This window comes from Castor canadensis, chromosome 1 (genome assembly GCF_047511655.1).
Source record: "Castor canadensis chromosome 1, mCasCan1.hap1v2, whole genome shotgun sequence".
Lineage (NCBI taxonomy): Eukaryota > Metazoa > Chordata > Mammalia > Rodentia > Castoridae > Castor > Castor canadensis.
Window position 1 is genome coordinate 190,434,057 of NC_133386.1, and position 22,510 is coordinate 190,456,566.

Genomic DNA, 22,510 nt, shown 5'->3' on the forward strand with positions numbered 1-22,510 from the left:
TGACAGTTAATTTTTGCATAATTTCATTTAACTGTTGAAATAGAGAACTTGTGCTTTCAACATTAAGAAAGCATTTAGAAAAAAATCATGCTTAATTTTATGCAAACAATCTTAATATAAATTTCAAAAATAGTTGACTCATGAAACCATATTGGTTTAATATTGTTATTCAGTATTATAAAAGTTCAAACAACAAAAAACTACTTAGAAAATAAATATTTCTAATATATCCTTTATATCACAGACAAAATTAAAACTTCAATTCCAGATCATGTAGATAAAATTTAAAAATAAACAAATGTTAGAAACTGATTTGGCCAGAAAATATGGGATGCCAAAATATCTTAATTCATTGATAATTATTTATAAATAAAAATTCATCAATAAGAATGAAAATAGATGAGGTAAATATTTAATTCAAGAGTTCATTTTTCAAGAGTATTAGAAAGCCAAAGGGTGAAAGGCAATGAAGCAGCTAACTAGTGTTCTTTTTTTTTGTATTGCTGGAATTTGAACTCAGGGCCTCGGACTTCCTAGACAGCCGCTATATCAATTGAGTCACTCCAAGAGCTCATAGTGCTTGATATTCATGAAAATGTTTGGATTTCAAGCTTCTTAGGAAAACACATAAGAATTCACAGTGCTCAAAGATTTTTTGGTTGGTAAATTCAGTGTCTTTCAGGTCCAAAGCATTGCAAAGATAGGCTTGTGATTTAGTTTAAATACTGAGAGCAAATTCATTTCATAACATTCATGGACAAATAGATGACCAAAATCACAGTTTTTAACAGAATGAAAAAAGTCCACATAGGAAATGACAGAAATTTCATTTACAAAGGTCATGGACAGACATACATTCATGATTATTTACAGAGAATATGCACAAAACTATAAATAACTGTTACAGTGTTGCTCTTCATAAATTTTTGTATTTTCCAGATTGTCTCCAATATTAGAAAACACCATTATACTACAACTCATTTTTACTTCAATGGCTTAATTTACTCTCGGTACAAATAGTGAAACTGCTGACTGTTTTCCTTTATAGCTTTTTTGTGTTCATGAGTTAAGTGAACTGACCTGAATTTGTAAAACAACAGTGCATATTCTGTAAAAGGCATGTTCATTACAATACTGCAGGAACGTAAATCCTGCAGTGATAATGGCCAGCACTCAGGATTATTGCATTATATTCATTTTATCCATCTTCTGATCACATGAATGTGGAATTAGTACTTATGTTGTAGAAAAAACTAAGTTTTAAACCTTGAGTTACTTATAAATGCTTGTATATCTAAGAATGTATTTCTTACTTTAAAGAGAATGACTTCTGAACTGTATCATTTTCTAAAATGGATATGTATTTTTAATTTAAAAATGTAAAATTGGAATATATTAGGAATTTTATAGGTTATACTGCTAAGAATCAGGTCATATTTTCTTATTGTGAATGTGATTTTCCATTAAAAATCTCATACAATTAGCCAATAGATTTACACATACCTTATGACTGCAATCACAGCATGGAAACTTAAATACATCCTCCTGCATAAGTCCAAAACCATGTTTGAATAAATATATGTCAGCTCCACAGAAATATAATTAGGAAGCAAATCAATTGTTTTTTTACACCATGTCCAACAGAAAACAAAGAAAAAATGAGTTGAAATGCTTAATATTATTGTTTTCTTAATACCTTGGAGCCATCTCTCTTCTGCATGACTCTATTGAAAGCATTTTTCACTTCTTTATTTCTAAGACTATAAATAAGGGGATTCAGCATAAGGATCACAATGGTGTAAAAAACAGAAGCCACTTGATCCTTTCCCAAGGAGTAGGACTTAGTTGGTTTTAAGTATGTAAAGATCACAGTGCTATAAAAGATAATGACTCTCAGGAGATGGGATGCACACGTAGAGAAGGCTTTCTGCTTTCCTAGTGTGGAATCAATTTTCAAAATAGTACAGAAAATGGACACATAAGACAAAGATATTGTGATAAGTGACACCATTAAGGTAGAACCCACAAAAATGAATGCCATAATTTCAGTGTAAAACGTATCCTCACAGGACAGGGCTAAAATTGGGGATGTATCACAGAAAAAGTGATGTATTACAATGGAGTGGCAGAAATGTAATCTACTCATGCAAATCATGGTGACAGAGGAATCCATAAAACCAATCATATAGGTTTCAGTGAGGAGGGCAGAGCACAGCCTTGAGGACATAATAACTGGATACTGTAGTGGATTACAGATGGCTACATAGTGATCATAGGCCATGAATGAAAGAAGAAAACATTCAGCACCACCAAACAGGATAAAAAAGTACATCTGTGTGAAGCAGCCTGTGAATGAAATGCTCTTGTTGGAAGTCACTAAGTTACCTAAGGTTTTAGGCATGATGACATTTGAGTAACAGAGGTCAAGAAATGACGGGTGACGGAGAAAAAAATACATAGGAGTGTGAAGCTGGATATCAAGGTGAATTGTCAATACCATCCCTATGTTCCCCAGCATAGTGACCAGGTATATCAGGAGAAAGAGCACAGAGAGCACCAGCTGGATCTCTTCAGAGTCTGTCAGTCCCTTCAGGATGAAGCCATGCACACATGTTTTGTTCTACATATTCTTAGCGTGCTCTTCTAAACTGTCGAGGAATCAAAGTCAAAACTTAGCTTGATGATTTTAAAGGTTTTTTTGTTTATATAAATGGTCTTATAGCAATTTTTATGATTAATTCTATTTTTATAAAAGTTGATAATATAATCTTATTTTACTCAAAAACCAACTGCCAAATATAGTTGTAAGCACAAATTGACTTTAATTATTACATATTTGATACATTATAAGAACTTTTGTTAAAGGTGCAGTGGATCCCCACCTAGCACAACAATAAATCCATCAGTCAGTAAATAAATAAATATGACATAGCAAAAGGTTATATGCTTCATAATTAGAATAGACCTGATGATGGTGTTCCAAATGCATTCTTCCATTAACATATTTAATATACATGAAGTATTACACCATAGTTACTACTATTATTCATGTTTTCCACATGCCGTAAAGTATGCAGAAATTTCCTATAATTTGAGAATAGTGTAAATACATGTTGTTTGTAAGGTTTTATACTTTGATTCTGAGCAACATGGTCACAATAATGTTATCCTGCTGATGATTACTTCTTTAAACCTGAGCAAAATGCTAAAGACATAAACAACAATGGTAGAAAACAACTTTAATGTACCCGTGTATTATTTTATTACTTGCAATATAAGTTAATTATAATTACAAATTTCACTTACAAGGTACTTTAATAGGTAGGGTTCATCATGAATATAGACCACATGAGTCTTAATTTGGAATGCATGATATTTTTGTATCTTGACCAGTTAAAATCAAATATTTTCTACAGTTTTCATAGCATGAAAATTGCTTGTAGACTCTGATTCATCAGCTCTATGTTTCTGTTTCCACAATTGTTAATAATTTTGGGTAAGCACCAAATGATACTTGTTGCAATATTCTATAAAACTGCTGTTTTTTTTACCTTACCTAAAGCCTTTTCATTTTACAATTTTAACAAGAATACTTACTATGAGTCAAAGAGAGTGAAAACAAAAGTATTGTTCCATATCACATACCAAAAGAATTCATCAATTCATAATTTTTCTCCCTCATAGAATATGAAATACACTTAAGCAGTTGAAAAATTCTGTGCTGTAGCTTTTGTTTTCCTTTAAATAGAGTTTTTTTTTTTTTACATTTTTGTACATTCATTTTTTTATTCTGTGGAAAAGTAAATCATTCTCTAAATTTTGTTTAGGTCCACCAAAGGGAAAGTTTAGCAGGAAGTTATGTCTCAAAAGAATCCCAAGGAGCTACTGTGAATAAATCAGAGCAGTGTGTGCCTTTCTTCTCAGCTGGAAAAGTCCTGGGCACCTCATTTAATAGTCATGAGAATCCTGCAACAGTTTGTCAATCTCAGGGACCAATTTTCAAGCAAAGTTAGTTAGCATATTTTCAAGGACAAAGTTCAAGAACAAAATGAGAAAAGGATTTTCCTTTTCACATAGAACTTCCACAATGAAGGATATGATCACTTAAGCATCTGTTTTTGATGGCCTAATTTTTAACAAATTATTTTTGAAACCTCACACCTAAAGAATTATAAGTTTATGAAGTATAATATTGATGTGGTATACTTAACAAATAAGTAATTTTAAACTAGTTTGGGAAAGAAATTTTAGAGAAATAATTGCTTTAAGACTGACATTATAAAGAATTAAACTATAAATTTTTCAAATGAAAATTTTTACATTCAAAAGTGTGATTCTATGAGTAAAATGTGTTCATTAAAAAATGATGGACTTCCAAAAATTCAGTGAAAGCAAATATTGATAGCAGTTTCTGTCAATCATTTCACTTTGTGAACATATTTGTTTGGACATATACATAAAGATTGATAATTATTTTTATACTGCATATTCAATATCTCATGCTCATTTTGCAGCTTTAATTTTTAGAATACACTATACCCCCTGTTCAGTTAACATCTTGTAGGCATTACAAGTTCACTTGTGTGGTGTTGGCTGGTGTCCCATCATTCAGTACATAAAGTGAGAGTTCACTAAGTGATAAATTCATCTTTTGAGGCATCACAGCAAATGATGGATTTTTTTTTCTATTTTGGTAGTGTTACATGGTTCATTGCATAAAATATTTGTACAATATGGTTTACTCTTTTATTATATTTGATTTTTTATTAAAGAAAATGACAACAAAATGACAAAATCAACCTTGAGACTGGTAATCATTTTGTAATTAATTTAGTGACTAAAACCTCACTTCCTGTGAATATTAATAGTTCAAAATTTTCTTTAAAAGGCTAAAATGGTTTTACATATAATAATAAACCTAAAATATTTTAGTTTTATTTATTATTATTCTCTCAAGATAAGGAAGCAAAAACAAAATCTGAACAGGTACACACTGAGAATAATGAAAAGTTTTTCAGAGTTTTGCATTAAGTGATTGTAAGATATATTTTTCCACAGATACGTCTGCTCATACCCCAGAATTTCAGGAAAAAACTTCTTTAAGTGGATAAAGAGGCTACTTTTATATGAATTAGTTTGTTGGTGAACTTTTAGAAGAACAGTATTTTTTTCTCACAATTTTATCTGTTGCTGTGACAGTATAATCTATAGCTTATAAATTCAACATCAAACTATGAGACAAAATGTAATCTTGAGGTTTAGGACAAATGAGCAGTTACGTGTGATTATCTTGGTTATAAGACAAGGTGTGGTAAGTCACCTTGAACAAGGTTTTCCTCACATTGAAATCAACATTGATTAAATATACAGAAGTTTATGGCATCAAGACAATTCTCATATCAGCATTGTATCATCGCATAAATCAAAGAGTGATAAGGGATTTTTAAATGTTCTTCAATTTAAATGAAAGTGTAGTTTAATTCCTAGATCACCACATTGTAAACCATAATTATCTTTCTTTTCTCACTTTCTGTCTACTTCCATTTGCTCTTCCCTATGTTCCTATTTGCCCAGTTACTTTTACTATTATCTTACATTTTCTTCTACCTTTGTCTCACTAGATAAAGAAAAGTTTAATTTTTGAAAGTTTATTTCACTCATGTTGAATAGCATGTATTCACTGTAATAAAAAATGTGTTTCATTAATACATTTTCAAGCAAGTAGATAATGTACATTGATCATAGTCAACTCATCTCTCACTGGTTGTCTTCATTTTTCTAAATAATCCTTTTCAACTCAAGGTCCTTCTAGATTTTTCATATGAAAGAAAATGTGCAATATTTGTTTTTCTGAGTCTATCCTATTTTGTTAACCTGATGATCTAAGGGACCACCATTTCCTGTAAACCACATGATTCTATTCTTTGTAATTCTCCATTGTGTACGTATGCCATATTTCATTTACCCACTCTCGTCTAGATGGGCACCTAGGCTGATTCCATGACTTAGCTACTGTGAATAGTATTGATACAACATGGGTAAGCAGGTATAAATAGATGCTGACCTTGATTCCTTGAGGAATTTACCATCCAACATACACAATGTGGTCTTGTGGCTGCCTCTGCTCCTCCTACACGAGGAGCAGTTGAAGGGGAGAAAAACTGTTGGAGACCAGGCAGTGTAATGAACATCAGAAGTTCATGAATTTAGGGCCCAGTTACTTGGAAGACCAGGTTTCTGGTTATGGGATGTGATACTGAAGACAGTGTCCTGCCAGTATTCTTCTAAGAACCATGAATTCCTTGCACACGTTATGTTCCTACATTCAATAGTGTTACCTGCTATTTTTCAGAGTATAGAAATTTAAAATTATACCTTATTTTGCCCAGAAATTAACTATAAAACCACATATGGTTCATGATCAGTAGCTATACACAGCAACTCAATAAATACTGAGTGAGATGAGCACTCTGGGTCTGAGTGCTATCTCAGAATCCCAGCTTCCGCCTTGCTTTCAAATTTCACCTTGACTTTGAGTCCCTCTTTTTACAGTGCACACGATCCCTCTTCTCTCTAGGTCTGCCAACATGAGGCTTGAGCAGCATGGGCCACGAAGACATGGACCTAAAGAGATTTGGGGTAATCATAAGCAATCAAGTGTGCAAACTCCACCTGATAGGAGTTGTGACTATAGGTGTGAGGATAATGTAGTGTAGATATTAAAGGCTGGGTAACAATGGGGCAGATTTTGTCTAGTATTGATCATTATGTTTTCCCTTCCTCTGTAAGAACTTTCCTCTTTAAGTTCTGATCAAGTAAAAGAGGCTATTGATTGGGTTCTCAAATATTGTCCCTGGCTTCTGGAGGAGGGAATATTGCATGTTGAAGTTTGAGATCACGTTAGTAAAATAATACGAAATGAGCACCGACAGGGCCCTCTTATTCCACTGCAGATATATTTTATGTGGTCACTGGTAAAAACAGTGCTTGAGCCGTTTCAGGAAAATGAAAGTAAAAAGCAAACTGTGCCTCAGTGTGAGTGTCCTATGCCTAAAGCTGCAGCACCTACTCCTCCATAAGAATGGAAAGAATGGAAAGCCCCTTTAAAAAAACAAATACTGATACATATTTAGTGAAAAAACCTAAAACAGAAGAGTTGATTCTTGTCCAAAAGTCTTGAAATAAATATAATGACACATTTGATTTCACAGATCCAGATGATTTAATGCTATTTCTAATTATAGAACAAGCTGACAAACAGGGAGGAATTCAAAGAATTCATCAGATATTTGATTTAAGAACTCTTTGTGCCCTCAGAGATACTGTGAGGGAGAACTGGGGTTCAGGCTCTGCTTACATTAGCTATTTTGTATGCTTTAAATAATTTGTGGTTACCTCCTTCGGATTGGCATCAGACAGCCAAAGTGGCTTTATTGGGAGGTCTCTATTTGCAATGGAAAACACCTTTTGGAGATTTTGAGCAGAAAACTCCCAGGCTTATTGCTCAGAACAATGTGGCCATCACCTTTGAAATTTTAATGGGGACTTGTGCTTTCTCAACCTTGCAGGCACAATCGACACAACCCTCAGGCTTATGAGCAGCTCTTCCTATGTGCGTGTGTGCATGGCAAACTTTACCAAAACCTGGAGAGCCTAAAAATCTTTTCTAATATGCATTCAAGGACATTCTGAGGCTTATGCTGCTTTTTTAGATAGCTTGACTAAAGCTGTACGCTGACAGGTTGTTCAGCATAAGTGACTGATGTGCTCATTTAACAGCCTAAACCATTTTTCCTCCTCTCATCTGGAGTCACTCAAACTACAAATGGTTTTGCAGTCTCACCAATAATACTGCAGATCCTTAGATACCCCCTTGGGTTTGGATTCCTATGTCCTGCCAGGGCCAATCTTTGCCCCTTCTCAGCAGGAAGTAACTAAAGACTGAATCTCGATGCCACATCTCCCTAAAGGCATTTAGGGGCTCCAACCCACAGGGGTCCCCATGGGGTAATACCTTGGTGAGATCACAGCCTCTATGCATGACATGACAAAGAGAGCAGCAAATCCTCTCAGGGTAATCATCAGAAGAAAACACCTTCCATAGTGGGAAACCATAGAATTTACCTTTAGTAAGAACCATGGCTAGAAGAGAGTGACTAAGAGGATTGCCACCTGTATTTTAAGACTTAACTTGCTGCTTGCTGGCTCAAAAGACACACCAAGGATTTGGAAATAATGCCCCAATGCAAGGAGAAAACAACAGAGATAATCATGAAACCAAGTATGTGGGGCAATCCAAGTGCTCTTTTGCATCCTTTTTATACTTTTATTGTTGTCATTTTCAGTTGATGAATTATAATTGCATTCATTCATGTGGTTTATTGTGATGTTTGGATGTACCTATACACAGTAGTGTGATTAAGTCATGTTATTTCACATATTTATCACCTCAAAAAGACAAACCCCACTGGATTCCACTTATATAGAATATGAAAAAAACTAACTATAAGAAGAGAGTACAATGATGTTTACAAGAGTCCAGGGGTAGCAGAAATGGAGACGGAAGTTATAGGGAATGGTTGGTAAAAAGGAACAAAATTTCAAACCTAGAGTTCTCCAAGATTCACCCTTTAGCAGGGAAACCATAATCAAGATTAGTGTTCTATATAGGTCATAGTCACTATGATTACTTTTCATGTCTCCCTGCATTTTAAGTGGACAGTGAGAGAACCCTTGACTTTATTATGACTTTCATGATGTGCATGATAGGCCAGGTATGAACTCAAACATCTTCAGGAGGGAGCCATGCAGGATGTTCACACTGAGTGTGACCAGCAAACACATCACAGAAGAATGTCCAGCACTGGAGGAAGGAATACTCTTGGGCTACTCCACACAGTATTCTAGTTTTAAGGGGATCTGGAAACAGGCTGGCTTTCCAAAGAATTCTGTATAGAGAGAAGTTTAACTGAAAAGATCCAAAGCTGTTTGGTGACAAGAGGCTTTTTGAATCCCCTGTGGGGGAAGTGTCACGGACTATTTTTCCTGGGAAACTTCCACCTGCTCTGCTCTTTTCTGTATTTTCTCTTACACTTCTGGAGATGGTCCTTAATAAATTTCTATTTCTCACAAATCTTATAATAAAACAGTTTCTCTTGTAAGATGGTCATAAGTATTCTGCTGTCTCACACAGAATCAAAATTCATTTGAACAGAAAGTAGTGAAGTAGTACTGGGAGTTAATCAAAATGCATAAGGGAAAGTTGACTTTAGAGACTTACCAAGCAATACATGGTTAAAAGTACTTCAGAAGGGAAAAGACTCTGAGCTTCCTTCAGGGCAGAAATTAAAGACTGTGTGTGAACTTCAGACAGTGATGTTACCTGGCTACCATTTTCAGAAGGACCAAACAAAGTGTTAGGTGCTACCAAACCTGTCCTAATTCTGACCATAAATCTAATTATCCATACTCAAGTCTTGTGAACCAGATTGTGATGGGTGTCACTGAAGTGGCCTGGGTGTAGTTCCAGAGCAGACAAGTGAGAACTTGTCTATGTTACTGATTTCCTCTGCTAAACTGTGCAAGGAGTTTGCTCTTTCCATGGCAACATTTTCTCCTTTTTAGAGCAGAAGTATAAATTTAATATGAAAGATCAGTCTTAATTATTTAACTTAATGTTTAATGTGAAAATTTCACTCTGTCCATATACCACTGTTCCAAAATAGTTTTTTCATTTGCTCTTTTACATCTTTGTTTCTCAAGTTGTAGACAATGGGATTCAGCATGGGAATCACAATGGTGTTAAATGTTGACACTATCATGTCATGCTCCAAAGCATAGCTAGTGCTTGGTCTCAGATACATGAAGAGGATTGTCCCAGGACAAACTGGCAATCCTGTTAAGTGAGAACCACACATAGAGAAAACTTTTGCCGTCCTTCAGCTGAATGGATCCTCAGAATGGCCAACAGGATGAAGCCATAGGAGATGAGGACAGTTAGGATACGGACAATCTCAATGGAGCTCATGAAGATGAATAGTAAAATCTGATTTACATGAGTGTCAGAACAGGAAATAGCAAGGAGAGGAGGAATATCACAAAAGAAATGTGTGATTTCATCGGATTCACAGAAAAATGTGTTAAAAGTGGCCACTGTGTATACAATGGCATTCAGAGTCCCACCAACATAGGATAAGTGTCACACAGGCCCTGGGTGACATGCTCACTGAATAGAGAACAGGGTTGTAGATGCTACATAGGGGTGATAAACCATTGCAGCCAATAGAAAGCACTCTGTGGTCCCAAAAGTGACAGCAAGAAACATCTGTACTACACATCCAAGGAATGAAATGACTTTCTTCTTTGACATAAAATCAATTAGCATTTTGGGGGTAATAACTGCAGAAAAGCAAGCATCAGAGAATGATAGAAAACTCCGGAAACAGTACATAGGGTTGTGGAGCCTGGAGTCCCCAATGAACAATACAATCACTCCTACATTTCCCATGACAGTAAAAAGGTAAGTTGCTAGAAAAAGGAAGAAGAGAATAACTCATAGCTGAGTATTATCTCAGCTCATACCCTTGGGTATGACTATGGTAACTGCAGTGAAATTCATCATTTTGAAATTGTTAGGACAGACTTGAAGATATTCAGAAATTTACTTTTCATATAGCTAAGAAAATAATAAACAATGTATTTTATTTATCTCTTAGAAATATGTAATATTCAAGCAGTGGACTAGTAGACAATGACAAGATGGTAGGAAAGTACTGATGCCTCTCATGAGATATCTAATGGAAGAAACAGGTGTGCATTCACTGGTTGAACTCAGGCCATTATTTAATCCCTCAGGCCCGTTATTTCATTTTTCTCTGTATTCTGTTTACTTCCAAAGTAAATTATATTAAAACACAAAATGGATAGGTAATAAATTCCTTTGAAAATTCAGATATATGAGATAATATGTCAGTGGACAGATCACAGGATAGAAATGTCAGAATTCTAGATATTTCAGTAATGGTGTAAAATGATATGCTTTAATCTTCTCTCCTATAGAATAAAAATAATACCTATTTTACAAAATAAGTATAAATATTGAAGGGCAAGACAGGTTAATAAAGTTGAATGTTTAAAACAACATTTTACAAAAACTATGCTGCATTATTATAGAAAGCAGTAGCTTTCTGTACTATAATATTTTATGTGAAAATTTCTAAAATATTCATATCTCCATTAGGTCTAATTGGAAATATATTTGTAGAATTGATAATTATTTGAGGGATATATAAGATGGACCATGATAATAATATGACAGCATGTTTCCTCAGTATCTTTTTTTTTTGAATTCTTGGTATTCTATTATATTTTTTCAGCCAAATCATTGGTCATTTTCTTTTCTTCTTAAAATATGAATTCTTGTTAGTTTTTCAAGTTTTTTGCACTGCTTCAAATCTTTGTTGCAAATTGTTATATTGTTCTTAAAATATAGAGTATATAAGATTTTTCTTTCAAGTTTTTATGTTTGTGTATTGTTCATAGATCAATGAAATAACAAAGTAACTACATTAAGTCACAAATGTTTCATAACTAACACTAACTAAAGTTAAAATAACAAATAAAATCTTCATAACTGCATGAAAAATTAAACTTTAAGAGTAATAAAGTAGGAAGAGAAGCAAGATGGAATAAAGGAAATCTTTGCTCATTAGCTTTATGTTTAAGCAAAGAAGATATCAAATGGTAACCTATGTGTAAGTTCAGTTTCTACTATTGGTCTACACTACAGCACTACCTAGAGGATAGAGTTATTGCCTTCACATATTGATTAATCTTTTGTGTTCCACAAACCATAGGGAATGTGGATCGGTCTTGAGGGCACATGACATGCTGCCAAGGATAATTTGTACACTACTTCAATTCATCAGCACTCACCAAGCTCCTTATAAAAGACCAGCATTAATTCCTTCAGTGAGAGGACCAGCATTTGGATTTGCGACAGAGTCAGAACAGAAAGAGAAGGAAGTCACATTCCAATAGTCTTCTGGGGAACATGGAAAGAATTTTGTTGAAGAATTGTCAAAATCAAATATTTTCATAAATGTTTAGAAAGAATAAAGGCAGAGAAACACAAAAATTGCTCTCAAATAAGGTACCATATTTATGCCTTGAACTTTCTGCATTTTCTTTCTTCTTTGGTTTATTTTTATTAAATTTTTAAGTTATACCTTTGTGAAAGTCATTCTCTTTCTCAAGGGATGTCATTATCAATATTTTCAACAAGACAATAATTTTTGAAGTCCTGATATATTTGAAAGTTATTTTCTTAAATTAGATTTAAAAGTTTCAATAATACCTCATGAATCAAATACATAGCACCTCTTTTCACAGTATATTGCTTACACTATATCTTGTGTTTCTTTTCTTCTCTCTCTCTCTGTCTCTCATAGTACAGGGCTATTAGGATTTGAACTCAGGCCCTACACCTTGATCCACTCTATCAGCCGTTTTTCATAATGGGTTTTTTTTCAAAACAGGGATTCAGGAGTTATTTCCCAGGTTTGGCTTTGAACCTTGATCCTCCTCATCTCTGCCTCCTGAATAGCTAGGATTACATGTTTGAGTCACTGGTGCTCTGCTTGTTTCCTGCTCTTGGGATGGCTCTCTTTTCTGCTATTCATATGGTTCCATCCTTCAACTGTTAAAGCATGACGGTAATGATATATTGAATTGCCTATATCTAACAATATAAATGAACATTGTGTGTCTGATTAATTATGGAAGAGACCCCTAAACACAACTCAGTCACAAAGGCTAGTTAACTTTAGTATTTTTAATCTTAAATTCCTGCAAAATAAAACTGATCAAAATTAAGTAAAAGAATACACCACGACTTGGAGACAATATATATAATTATGTATTGTAGAAATGATACACTAAAGTCCATAGAAATATGGATTAAACATATATATAGTCCTTTCACCAAAAAGGAAACCTCTCAGAGGCAATGCTTATTATTAACTTCATTGAATATCTGAAAAAGGCAAGTGTAAAAAGATGTAAAATTCCCCTATACACTTAAGAAAAGTAAACACTCAAAATTCTGTAACTACAAAATGATGATGTGATGGTGAAGTACAGCCATTTTGAGAAAAAAATTTTGAATTTCTAATAAATTTATGCAAATACAAATTCTGGAAAAAACATGTAGTTAGTAAGGATGAGTCCAAAAGCATACCTATGAATGACAAGAAACATTAAAGAATAAGGCAGCACTGTATTACATTAATGAGTTAACATAATTACAAAATTAGAGTAGATTTTCTGAATGAGTAAATGGATAAATACCTAAGTAACAACTTGCATGTGAATTGCAAATTATAGATAGGCTTATCTCTCAGAAAAGAGATGGCTTGATGGGTCCTGACTAATGTTTAACAAGAAAAGAAAGGTGGATAAAGAGTTTCAATTATATATAGTTTGAATTTCTATGGTAAAAATGAATCAAATATGGGATGAGTACCAAAATCAGTTTTATTCCTGTATTATATTCTTTATGAAAACAAAAATTAAAAGAAAATAAACTTTGCTGAACATAATTGAAATGTATCTAATATTTCATGTGCTTAGCATTCAGAAGAAAAAGGTCAAGTTCAATATAATTCTTGCCATTAGTTCAATGATATTTCTGAGTCAAGGCAAGAAACAAATGACTTGGAATGTGAAAGTACATGAAACATCATGCAGTTTCATGATTAAAAACCATCTGTGATATTAGGCTTTCTCTTCAAAGAATTTTTCTCATTGAAATAACAATATATTTAAATGAACCAGCACCCAAAGACCTATAACAAAGTATGTCAATTATGTTTAAAGAAATACCCAAACAATGTATGCACATGTGAATAAATGAATTGAAAAAAAGAAAGAAAGACACAGCCTAGGGAAGTTGTTCATGTAATAGAGCACCTGCCTAGCAAACTCAAGTTCCTGAGTTCAAGTCCCAGTACCACCAAAAATAAAGAAAAAACTATATAAAAGAATTTAATATGTTCATTTGGGTTATAAATTTAGGGTGGGAACATAGTTTAATGTGTTTCATCAAACTTTTATTTAATTAGTACTCATTTGGTCACAAAATATATATTATAACCAAATCCTACAAAATATATGTGACAAGAATTCTGAGTCATATATATCATTCCTTATTTTTATCTAATTTAATGTATTTTTTCTGTGTTTAGGAATCCAATCAACTACCCTTGTATGCACAGCTATACCAGCTATTTTATTCTTTAGCTACAAGAAATACATTTGCTTTGGAACACACATCAAAACATTATTGTATCAAAATCTAACTCAATTAATTCTGGATTTAATATTTTGATTATGGCTATTTCCTCTGCCTACTCTTTATTTCTATGGATTGTTCTTTAAAGAACAAAGAAATTTTACAAGCAAACAACTCATACTCCTGTCCCCTCCTCCATATATGCATAGATATAATTTGAGTAGAAAGCAGAGAAAAACAAATATCGTGGGTTGATGTCGGTGTACTAAGTTTGCAAAGGAGGAGAGAAACATAGCCATGTTTGAGCTTTCCTGACAGACAAGGACTTTTGTAATTTTTTTTCACTTTTGTAGCTACTCTCAAAGCTAAGGGTAAATTGCAAAATCCAGTCCCACTTCTCCCAAAAATTGCCTGTACGTTTCAGTGCTTTGCATTTTCTCCTCTTAGAACATAGCTACTGTCTAAATGTGACATCCTTAGCATCCTCCAACTGGAGTGAAATAGAACAAAATATGATTTTAAAAAAGTCTGATGAGGGAAACATTAGAAGTCAATATTACTACAGAGTTGCTTTAAAATATATACCTAGCAGAACAAGTTAACCTGAACGATGAATTGCTTTTCTTATTTTATCAAAATGGAAGCACTGTGAAAGTGAAGTGGGGCAGTTGTAGTTTGTCCCTCTGTATGTAGATGTGGATTGTTCGTACTTCAAAGTGGTCTATCATCCTCCACTGAGAATATAAAAGCATACACTTTATTAACAATGTTCTTATTTATCTCTACAAACATAAATTCAATATTTTTCTGTTTTCACTGTTGCTGTCCAACATGTGCTAATTTTAAGTTTTTAGAAAGAACTTTGCATAAATTAGAGTTTGGTAAATACATTCTGTGTCATCTATCCAATAGCAGAAATTAAAATCTTTTATCACATGTATTTAATGGTTGAAGACTTTAATACAAAATAACATTTAATATAAAATTTTAGGTCTCCTGAAATATTCTGCAAGTGTGAAATTCTTATACCCATGGAACAGCACATGCACTTTTAGTTCAATTATGAACATTATTCACTGAGATTGTTTATATTCACTCACTTCCCCATTTATGAAGCCTTTGGGAGCTCTTCCAGGGGACTGCACTCCTATTACCTTGCTCAGAAAGCAAAACGATGATTTACTAAGTGAAGGAAATATATATGGCTCCGGAGAAACACATTACAGAAATACATGAATAGAATGAATCATGTTCTCTGGTATAAATGATGAGTTACAAAAAACTTAAAGTATTTTAATATGAAATGAGAAATTTTACAATATGAGACATAAGCTTACTACAAAATAATAAGACAAATACAAAAATACCACATATATGGATGAGAAAAATATAAACTTTTCTAAGATTTTATTAAGCATGTAATTTTATGAATGTAAGTACTTATCTATTGATTATTCATTTGACACACACATACATATCTATATATTTGTATAAGCACATTGAGAAGCAACAATATGAAATAAATATGCTTGCACTCACAACACATAAAACCACATACATGTGCTCACTGGACCACCATAAGATATGTTTAGCATTAGTAGACTAGGAAGACACAAAGTACATTTGCCTTTTTATCAACTTTTCTGTTGCTACCAAGTTAGGAACAACAGATAGTAATAGTTTCTCATTTTACAGAAAAGAAAATTGAACTCTACAAAAGGAAATTATTTGCACAGTCATTTATGTACTTATAATGACAAATGCATTTGAAGGTTTACAGTGTGGGATAAAAATTGAAAAATAACATTAGAGACTATAAACACCACAAAGAGACAAAAATATGAAAGTGGGGTGAATATAATGTGTTGAGTTGAACATATTTTAGAGAGAATGTAGGGTGAACTTCTATAAAGACAAAACATCTAAGCGAAAAGATAATGACTGATTAAACATGGGACAAAAATTCTTTTATTTTTTAAATTTTTATTGTATTATTATTTTACTTGGGGTAAATTGTGATATTTACAAAGGTGTTTATATCTTAAATTCATCCCCTCCATCAGTCTCCTTCATCCATCCCTACCCCTATTCTTAGAATGGTTTCAACAAGTCTCATTTTTCCATTTGCATACATGAGTACATAATATTTCCATCTCTGGATCCTCCTGCCTCAGCCTCCTGAGAGTTGTGACTTTATAAATGTACCACAAACACAGGTTCATGTGCTGTTTTATCCTTTGCACATCTAATGAGATGGTGGTTAAAATCTTCTATTATCTTTTTTTTAATAAATTTTTATTAGGATATATTCATTTTATGGGGGGATTCATAGTGACAATTCTGATTAAACTTATATTGCACATTATTTACATTGCCCCATCATCTCTCCCCCTCAACTCGCCTCCCCACCGCACTTAAAGTAACAGCAAATGGTTTCTTAGTTCTGTTTTGTATAGGTTTATGAAATCCATGGACCATATACTATCACTTTAATCTCCTTCCTTCCCCCTCCCTCTTCCTACTAGTACCACCACCCTCCTCACACACTGTTTTTCAGTCCTGATTTTCATTAATATTTAAGTAGACTTTCAAAGGGGTGTTTCAATATATGCCTTCTATGAGTGTGCTTTACTTTGGTCTGTTCAATACCTTCAAATACTCTCCCTTACCCATTTACTTCCCTTCCCCCATTTTTCAACAGTTTTCAATACATGTCTGTATATCCTTACCTTCACATCTTATGGTGTGAGATATTACTGATGCTCTATCATTCTCTTTTCCTTTCCCTCTTTCCCTGACTTCCATGCAGTGGTTCCACTGTTACAAGCATGTTCTACATTTGAGTGTGTATATGATCATGACTGTTTTTGTATATATGTTTATCTTTGGATCTATCTTCCCCATAAGAGGGAAAGCACATGTCTTTTGCGTTTCTGATCTTGGATAACTTCATTTAACATGATTTCTTCCAATTGCATCCATTGACCATCAAACCCATGTCATTATTCCTTGTGGCAGAGTAATACCCCGTTGTGTATATGTACCACAATTTCATGATCCATTCATCAGTTGTAGGTCATTGTATTGTTTCCAGAGCTTGGTTATCATGAATAGAACCATAATGAACATCACTGTACAAGTGTCTCTATTCTATTCTGTCTTATATTCTTTTGGGTAGATGCCCAGGAGTGGTATCACTGCATCATATGGAGGACCAGACATGAAGCCTGGACTGGAAAATAATGGAGATTACATAGTTTCTCCATGGTAGGAGCTTGCACAGTCTCTTCTGCTCTCATTCTTCCCAGCACCTGGTGTCTTGACCTTTGTTCTCACATCTTAAAGAAAACAACCTGCTGTATCCATATACCAGCTCCATGATACAAAACTAGATAATGTACCAGAACTGTTTGGAGATTCTCTGATGCCAGATTAATCAATACCTTAGATAAGGTGTCTTGCGTGCCTTGATGATCCAAGAACAAATGTATAGTAATTAAGCTTCTCTAGCCTTAGGAAAATTAGCTCACCAGACCCCTTTCCTTTTACCTTGGATCAAAGAATTATTGAAGCTTGATTTTTACCTAAGCCTTTTCTTTGTACTGACCTATAAAATAAACACTCTGGCTCAGGTAGGTGCTCACATATCTCATCAGGAACATATAGACCTCCCATCCCCAGCTTCTCTGCTTTATGTCTGTATGTCTGTGTGTGTCTTATTTCTCATTCCCTGCCATTCTTAGTCAAGTTCACACAGCATACTCACGCAGGTAGCAGGCAGATTACTAACTTGAATTCCCACCAGCAGTGTATAAGTGTTCCTGTTTCATTCCATCCTCATCAGTATTTGTTGTTGTAAATAACCTTATTTATGGCCATTTGAACTGGGGTGAGATGAAATCTAAGTACTGTTTTGATTTGCATCTCTTTTACAGCAAGGGAAGTTGAATACTTCTTCATGCATTTACTGGTCATTTTTACCTCTTTCTTTGAGAATTCCCTGATTGATTAATGTGCCCATTTCTTCCTTGGGGTGTTCATTCTTTAGGGGCCATGTTGTTTGAGTTCCCTATAGATTCAGGATATTACTCCCGTATCAGATGGGTAGTTTGCAAAGATTTTCTCATATTCTGTGGGCTGTATCTTGAGTCTTGTGACTGTTTCCTTTGTTGTATGAAATATTTTTAGTTTGATCTACTCCCACTTGTTCCTTGTTTCTCTAATATTGCTGGAACTTTTGAATTCTGTTTAGAAAACTATTCCTTATACTATCTATTCCAGTGTTTTTCCTACTGCCTCTTGGAGTTGTTTCAGAGTTTTAGGCCTTATATCAAGATCTTTTATCCACTTTGAGTTGATTTTGGTACAGGGTTAAAGACAGGGATCTAGTTTTAGTCATCTACATGTGGATATCCAGTTTTCCCAGCAGCAGCATTTGTTGAAGATGCTGTCTTTTCTCCATTGTGTGTTTTGTGCTCCTTTGTTGAAGATAAGTTGTCTATAGTTGCATGGGTTTGTATCTTGATGTTCTATTCTGTCTTAACTATTTGAGGTCTTTTGTGTTTGGATATGTATTTCAAGATTGATTTTTCTGTATCTTTGCAGAATGTCATTGGAATTTTGATAGGGATTGAATTGAACATGTAGATTGCTTTTGGTAGTATGGCCATTTTCACAATGTTGATTCTACCAATCCAAGAGCATGGAAGCTCTTTTCCTCTTCTCATGTGTTCATCAGTTTCTCTCTTCAGTGGGTCATTGTTTTCATTTAAAAGTTCTTTGGTTTCTTTTGTTAAATTTACTCCAAGTTACTTTGTTGTATTTGAGGATATTGTAAATTGGATTGCTTCCCTGATTCCTTTCTCAGCCTTTTCCTTGTTGGTATGTAGGAAGGTTACTAATTTCTGTACATAAATTTTGTATCCTGCTGCATTGCTGAAAGAGTTTTTAGGGTCTCTTAGACATAAGATCATTTCATCTGTGAGTAGGGATAGTTTGACTTCTTCCTTTCCTACTTAAATATTTTTTATTTCTATCTCTTGTCTTATTGCTCTGGCTAGTAAATCCAAAACTATATTGAATAAGAATGGAGGAAGTGATCAGCCCTATCTGATTCTTAACTTTAATGGGAAGTTTTAGTTGTTTTCCATTTAGTATGGTGTTGGCTCTAAGTTTGTCATATGTAGCCTTTATTATGTTGATGAGCACTCCTTCTATACCTAGTTTTTTCAAAACTTTTATCATAAAAGGGTGTTGGATCTTGTCAAAGGCTTTTCTGGGGTCTATTTTGAGGATCATATGGTTTTTGTATATATTGTATTATATTTATGGATTTACATATGTTGATCCATCCTTGCATCCCTGGAATGAAACCAACTTGGTAATGGGGTATGACCTTTTTGACAAATTGTTGAATTCTGTTTGCCAATATTTTGTTGAGAATCTTTGCATGTGTATTCATTAAGGGTATTTATCTATAATTCTCTTTCCTGCTTGTGTCTTTGTTGGGTTTTGAAATGACTGTAACGGCTTCATAGAATGAGTTTTGTAGTGTTCCTTCCCATTCTATTTCCTAGAAAAGTTTGAGAAGTATTGCTATTAGTTTTTCTTTAAAGGTTTGGTAAAATTTGGCCATGAATTTGGCAGGTCCTGGGCTTTTCTTTGTAGGAAGATGCTTTATTACTGCTTCAATTTCATTTTAAGTAATAGGACTATTTAGGTGTTTAATATCTTCTTGATTCAATTTTGGTTGCTTACATACATCTAGGAATTTATCCATTTCATCTCAATTTTTAAGCTTACTTGAGATTATAAATTTTGTCAAAAGTCATATTTTGTATTATTTCTTTATATGCATGTATATATGTAAATATAGATTTGTTTGTGTATATACGTGTGTGTGTGTATGTGTGCTTGTGGATACATATATAGATGTAGAATCCATACTGAATGAATGATTTCTTCAAGAGGAGGAAACTAGATTTCAGAGAACTTATGAATTCAATAGCACAGAATTAGTAGAAGAGCAGGAACTATGTTTAAACTTCTTAAGTCTATTCTCCAGTCCTTAACATATATGCTTTTTGCCTTGAGTAATAATTTGATACTCGGGAATAAAGGACATGCCTACAATCATTTTTGTCATTTATTAAGTAATTCATTGCTTTAAATCCTTCATGTGTTTTCTATGAGCAAAATTTTCCTGGAAATTTTATGTCCCAGAAGAGAATATGTGTGTTTTCTCCCTGGCATATCTCTGAGGAATTCCAGAAGACCTCAAGGGTCTGATACAGGGATTAGAGTGTGTAATATTCATGGTGTGCCTTAATTGGCACAACAGTTCATTTCTGAATGTAAGAAGAAAAACTTCTTACATTAGGGTTTTTTTTTGCATTATAAATGGAAATGCATGACTTAATATTTAATCTAACACAGGGAATTAAACCTAACTGAAAGTTATCCTACAAAAGGAATCATAACCCTTCCATGCTATGCAGAGCAACTGGTAAAGATTCCTTAAGTATTTTGATCATTTGAGATTATATTAGTTTTCTAGAGACAAGATAAGAGAATAGGACCCATTGAAATAAGGAATTGCATTCATAATTGAGAAAAATTACCAAGTGTACTAAAATATTTATGCTTGGTTACACTACATTTTGGGATTTTTTTTCTTATCAAGGGAAGTAAATGAAGTTTAACTTAAGTTTCTTGTTAGGAAATTAATCTACAAATAAATTAGCTTTATTTTTCTTATTTCATGGTCTACTGATTGCAATATGAAAGTTAAAATATATAAGCATGTGATTTCGCATTATTTGTACCAGATAATAATTCCTGAATGGTTGCATATCATAATGTCCACAATGTGGTCCAGTGGAAAAGCATAAATATGGAAATAGAGAAACCTCTACTACTAAATGGGTATTACTTGTGTGCCTTGGTTGTTTTCTAGCTGGGCCTTCAGTTTTCTCTTCAATAAAAGAATGCTGAAGCAATTATTTAGCAGGTTGTTATGAAGATTACATAAGAAAATCTACACAGGCTGAAGGTATGGTTCATGTGGTAAGAAATCTTGCCTAGCACTCAAGGCCCTGAATTCAGTATACTCCAAAGAAATGTACACAAAGCAGTATTGTTAAAAATGTGGCAGATGCTGTTGTACCTTTCCTTCCTCTTGAGCTCAGAATAAGCAATACTGTTTCCTTGGATTCCTGGTGATTTTTATTTCATGACTGTGAGAAGTGAGGACCTAATTTTGCTTTGGTCTTCAAGATTAATCAGGTTTTGCTAATATTTCTGTAGTTTAGTTTTTCTAACTTCTTTCAAAATGAAATCAGATAGATGTGAGTACAATCAGTTCTAATTTCCTACAATATTAACTCACAGAGAGGTCTGTGTGCTTGGCACTTTGGATAAAGTATCTAAACTTCACACTTCTTGTCCATCATGCCTCCTGTTCCTTATCGTAAGTTTTATAATTGTTCTAATGTGACTTGATTGAGAACAAGATAAAGTTCAATTCATAAACCACTTTGTTGTTTTAAAGTCAAATTAGAAATATCAAAGTACAAGAAACATTTTATCCACAAAAAAGTAATAGGGGTTGGTAATTATGCATAGTAAATAATTGTCTGGTTTTCAATTGGACAGGATGCAGTGACATGGGTGCATTTTTAAGGTCAAATACACTAGAGAATAGCAGGCTTAAATAAGTATAACCTCATTAAATTTCACTGTATTATTAACTATCATATAAAACTATATTTGTAACTTAAAAATGAATACTTAGCTTTTTGTGGAGTATTAATTGTTGAAGGTAAGATGAAAAGTTGATATTACATACTCTTATTTACTTAGGTTGTAGCATAGTAAAATTGGATGTTATGTGTCATGTGTTTTCAACCTTCAAAAATATTTAAAATATTAATTTTAATATATATTTAATATATTTCATGAGTAAGAGCTTTTGGCAATGATACCTTGTTCAAGTAACTTGTACATCACTGAGAATTTTATTCAATCTTAGTTATTTTTTCACTTTAAAAGATAAATACTTTTTCCAAGCTCACACTCTCATTAAATGCTAAATCTGAGATTTTAATTACAAGAGTTTATAGTCTCAATACAATTTTATTGATCTCCCATAATTTCTTTTGTCAAATTCATTAAAGAATCAAAAATTAGAGGTTTAAGAAGAATTTTTCCTACATTTGTTCA

General features: G+C 33.5%; 1 protein-coding gene across 1 annotated transcript; it reads right to left on the reverse strand.

The window, feature by feature from the left end:
* Window positions 1-1,678: 1,678 nt before the first annotated feature.
* LOC141416937 (olfactory receptor 8H1-like) lies at window positions 1,679-11,986 on the reverse strand. The gene is made up of 3 exons (XM_074055287.1): window positions 11,935-11,986; window positions 9,747-9,895; window positions 1,679-2,620 (listed from the first exon to the last, which is right to left on the reverse strand). Exons 1-3 carry the CDS (start codon window positions 11,984-11,986, stop codon window positions 1,679-1,681), a joined length of 1,143 nt encoding a protein of 380 aa, XP_073911388.1.
* Between the last annotated feature and the right edge of the window lie 10,524 nt (window positions 11,987-22,510).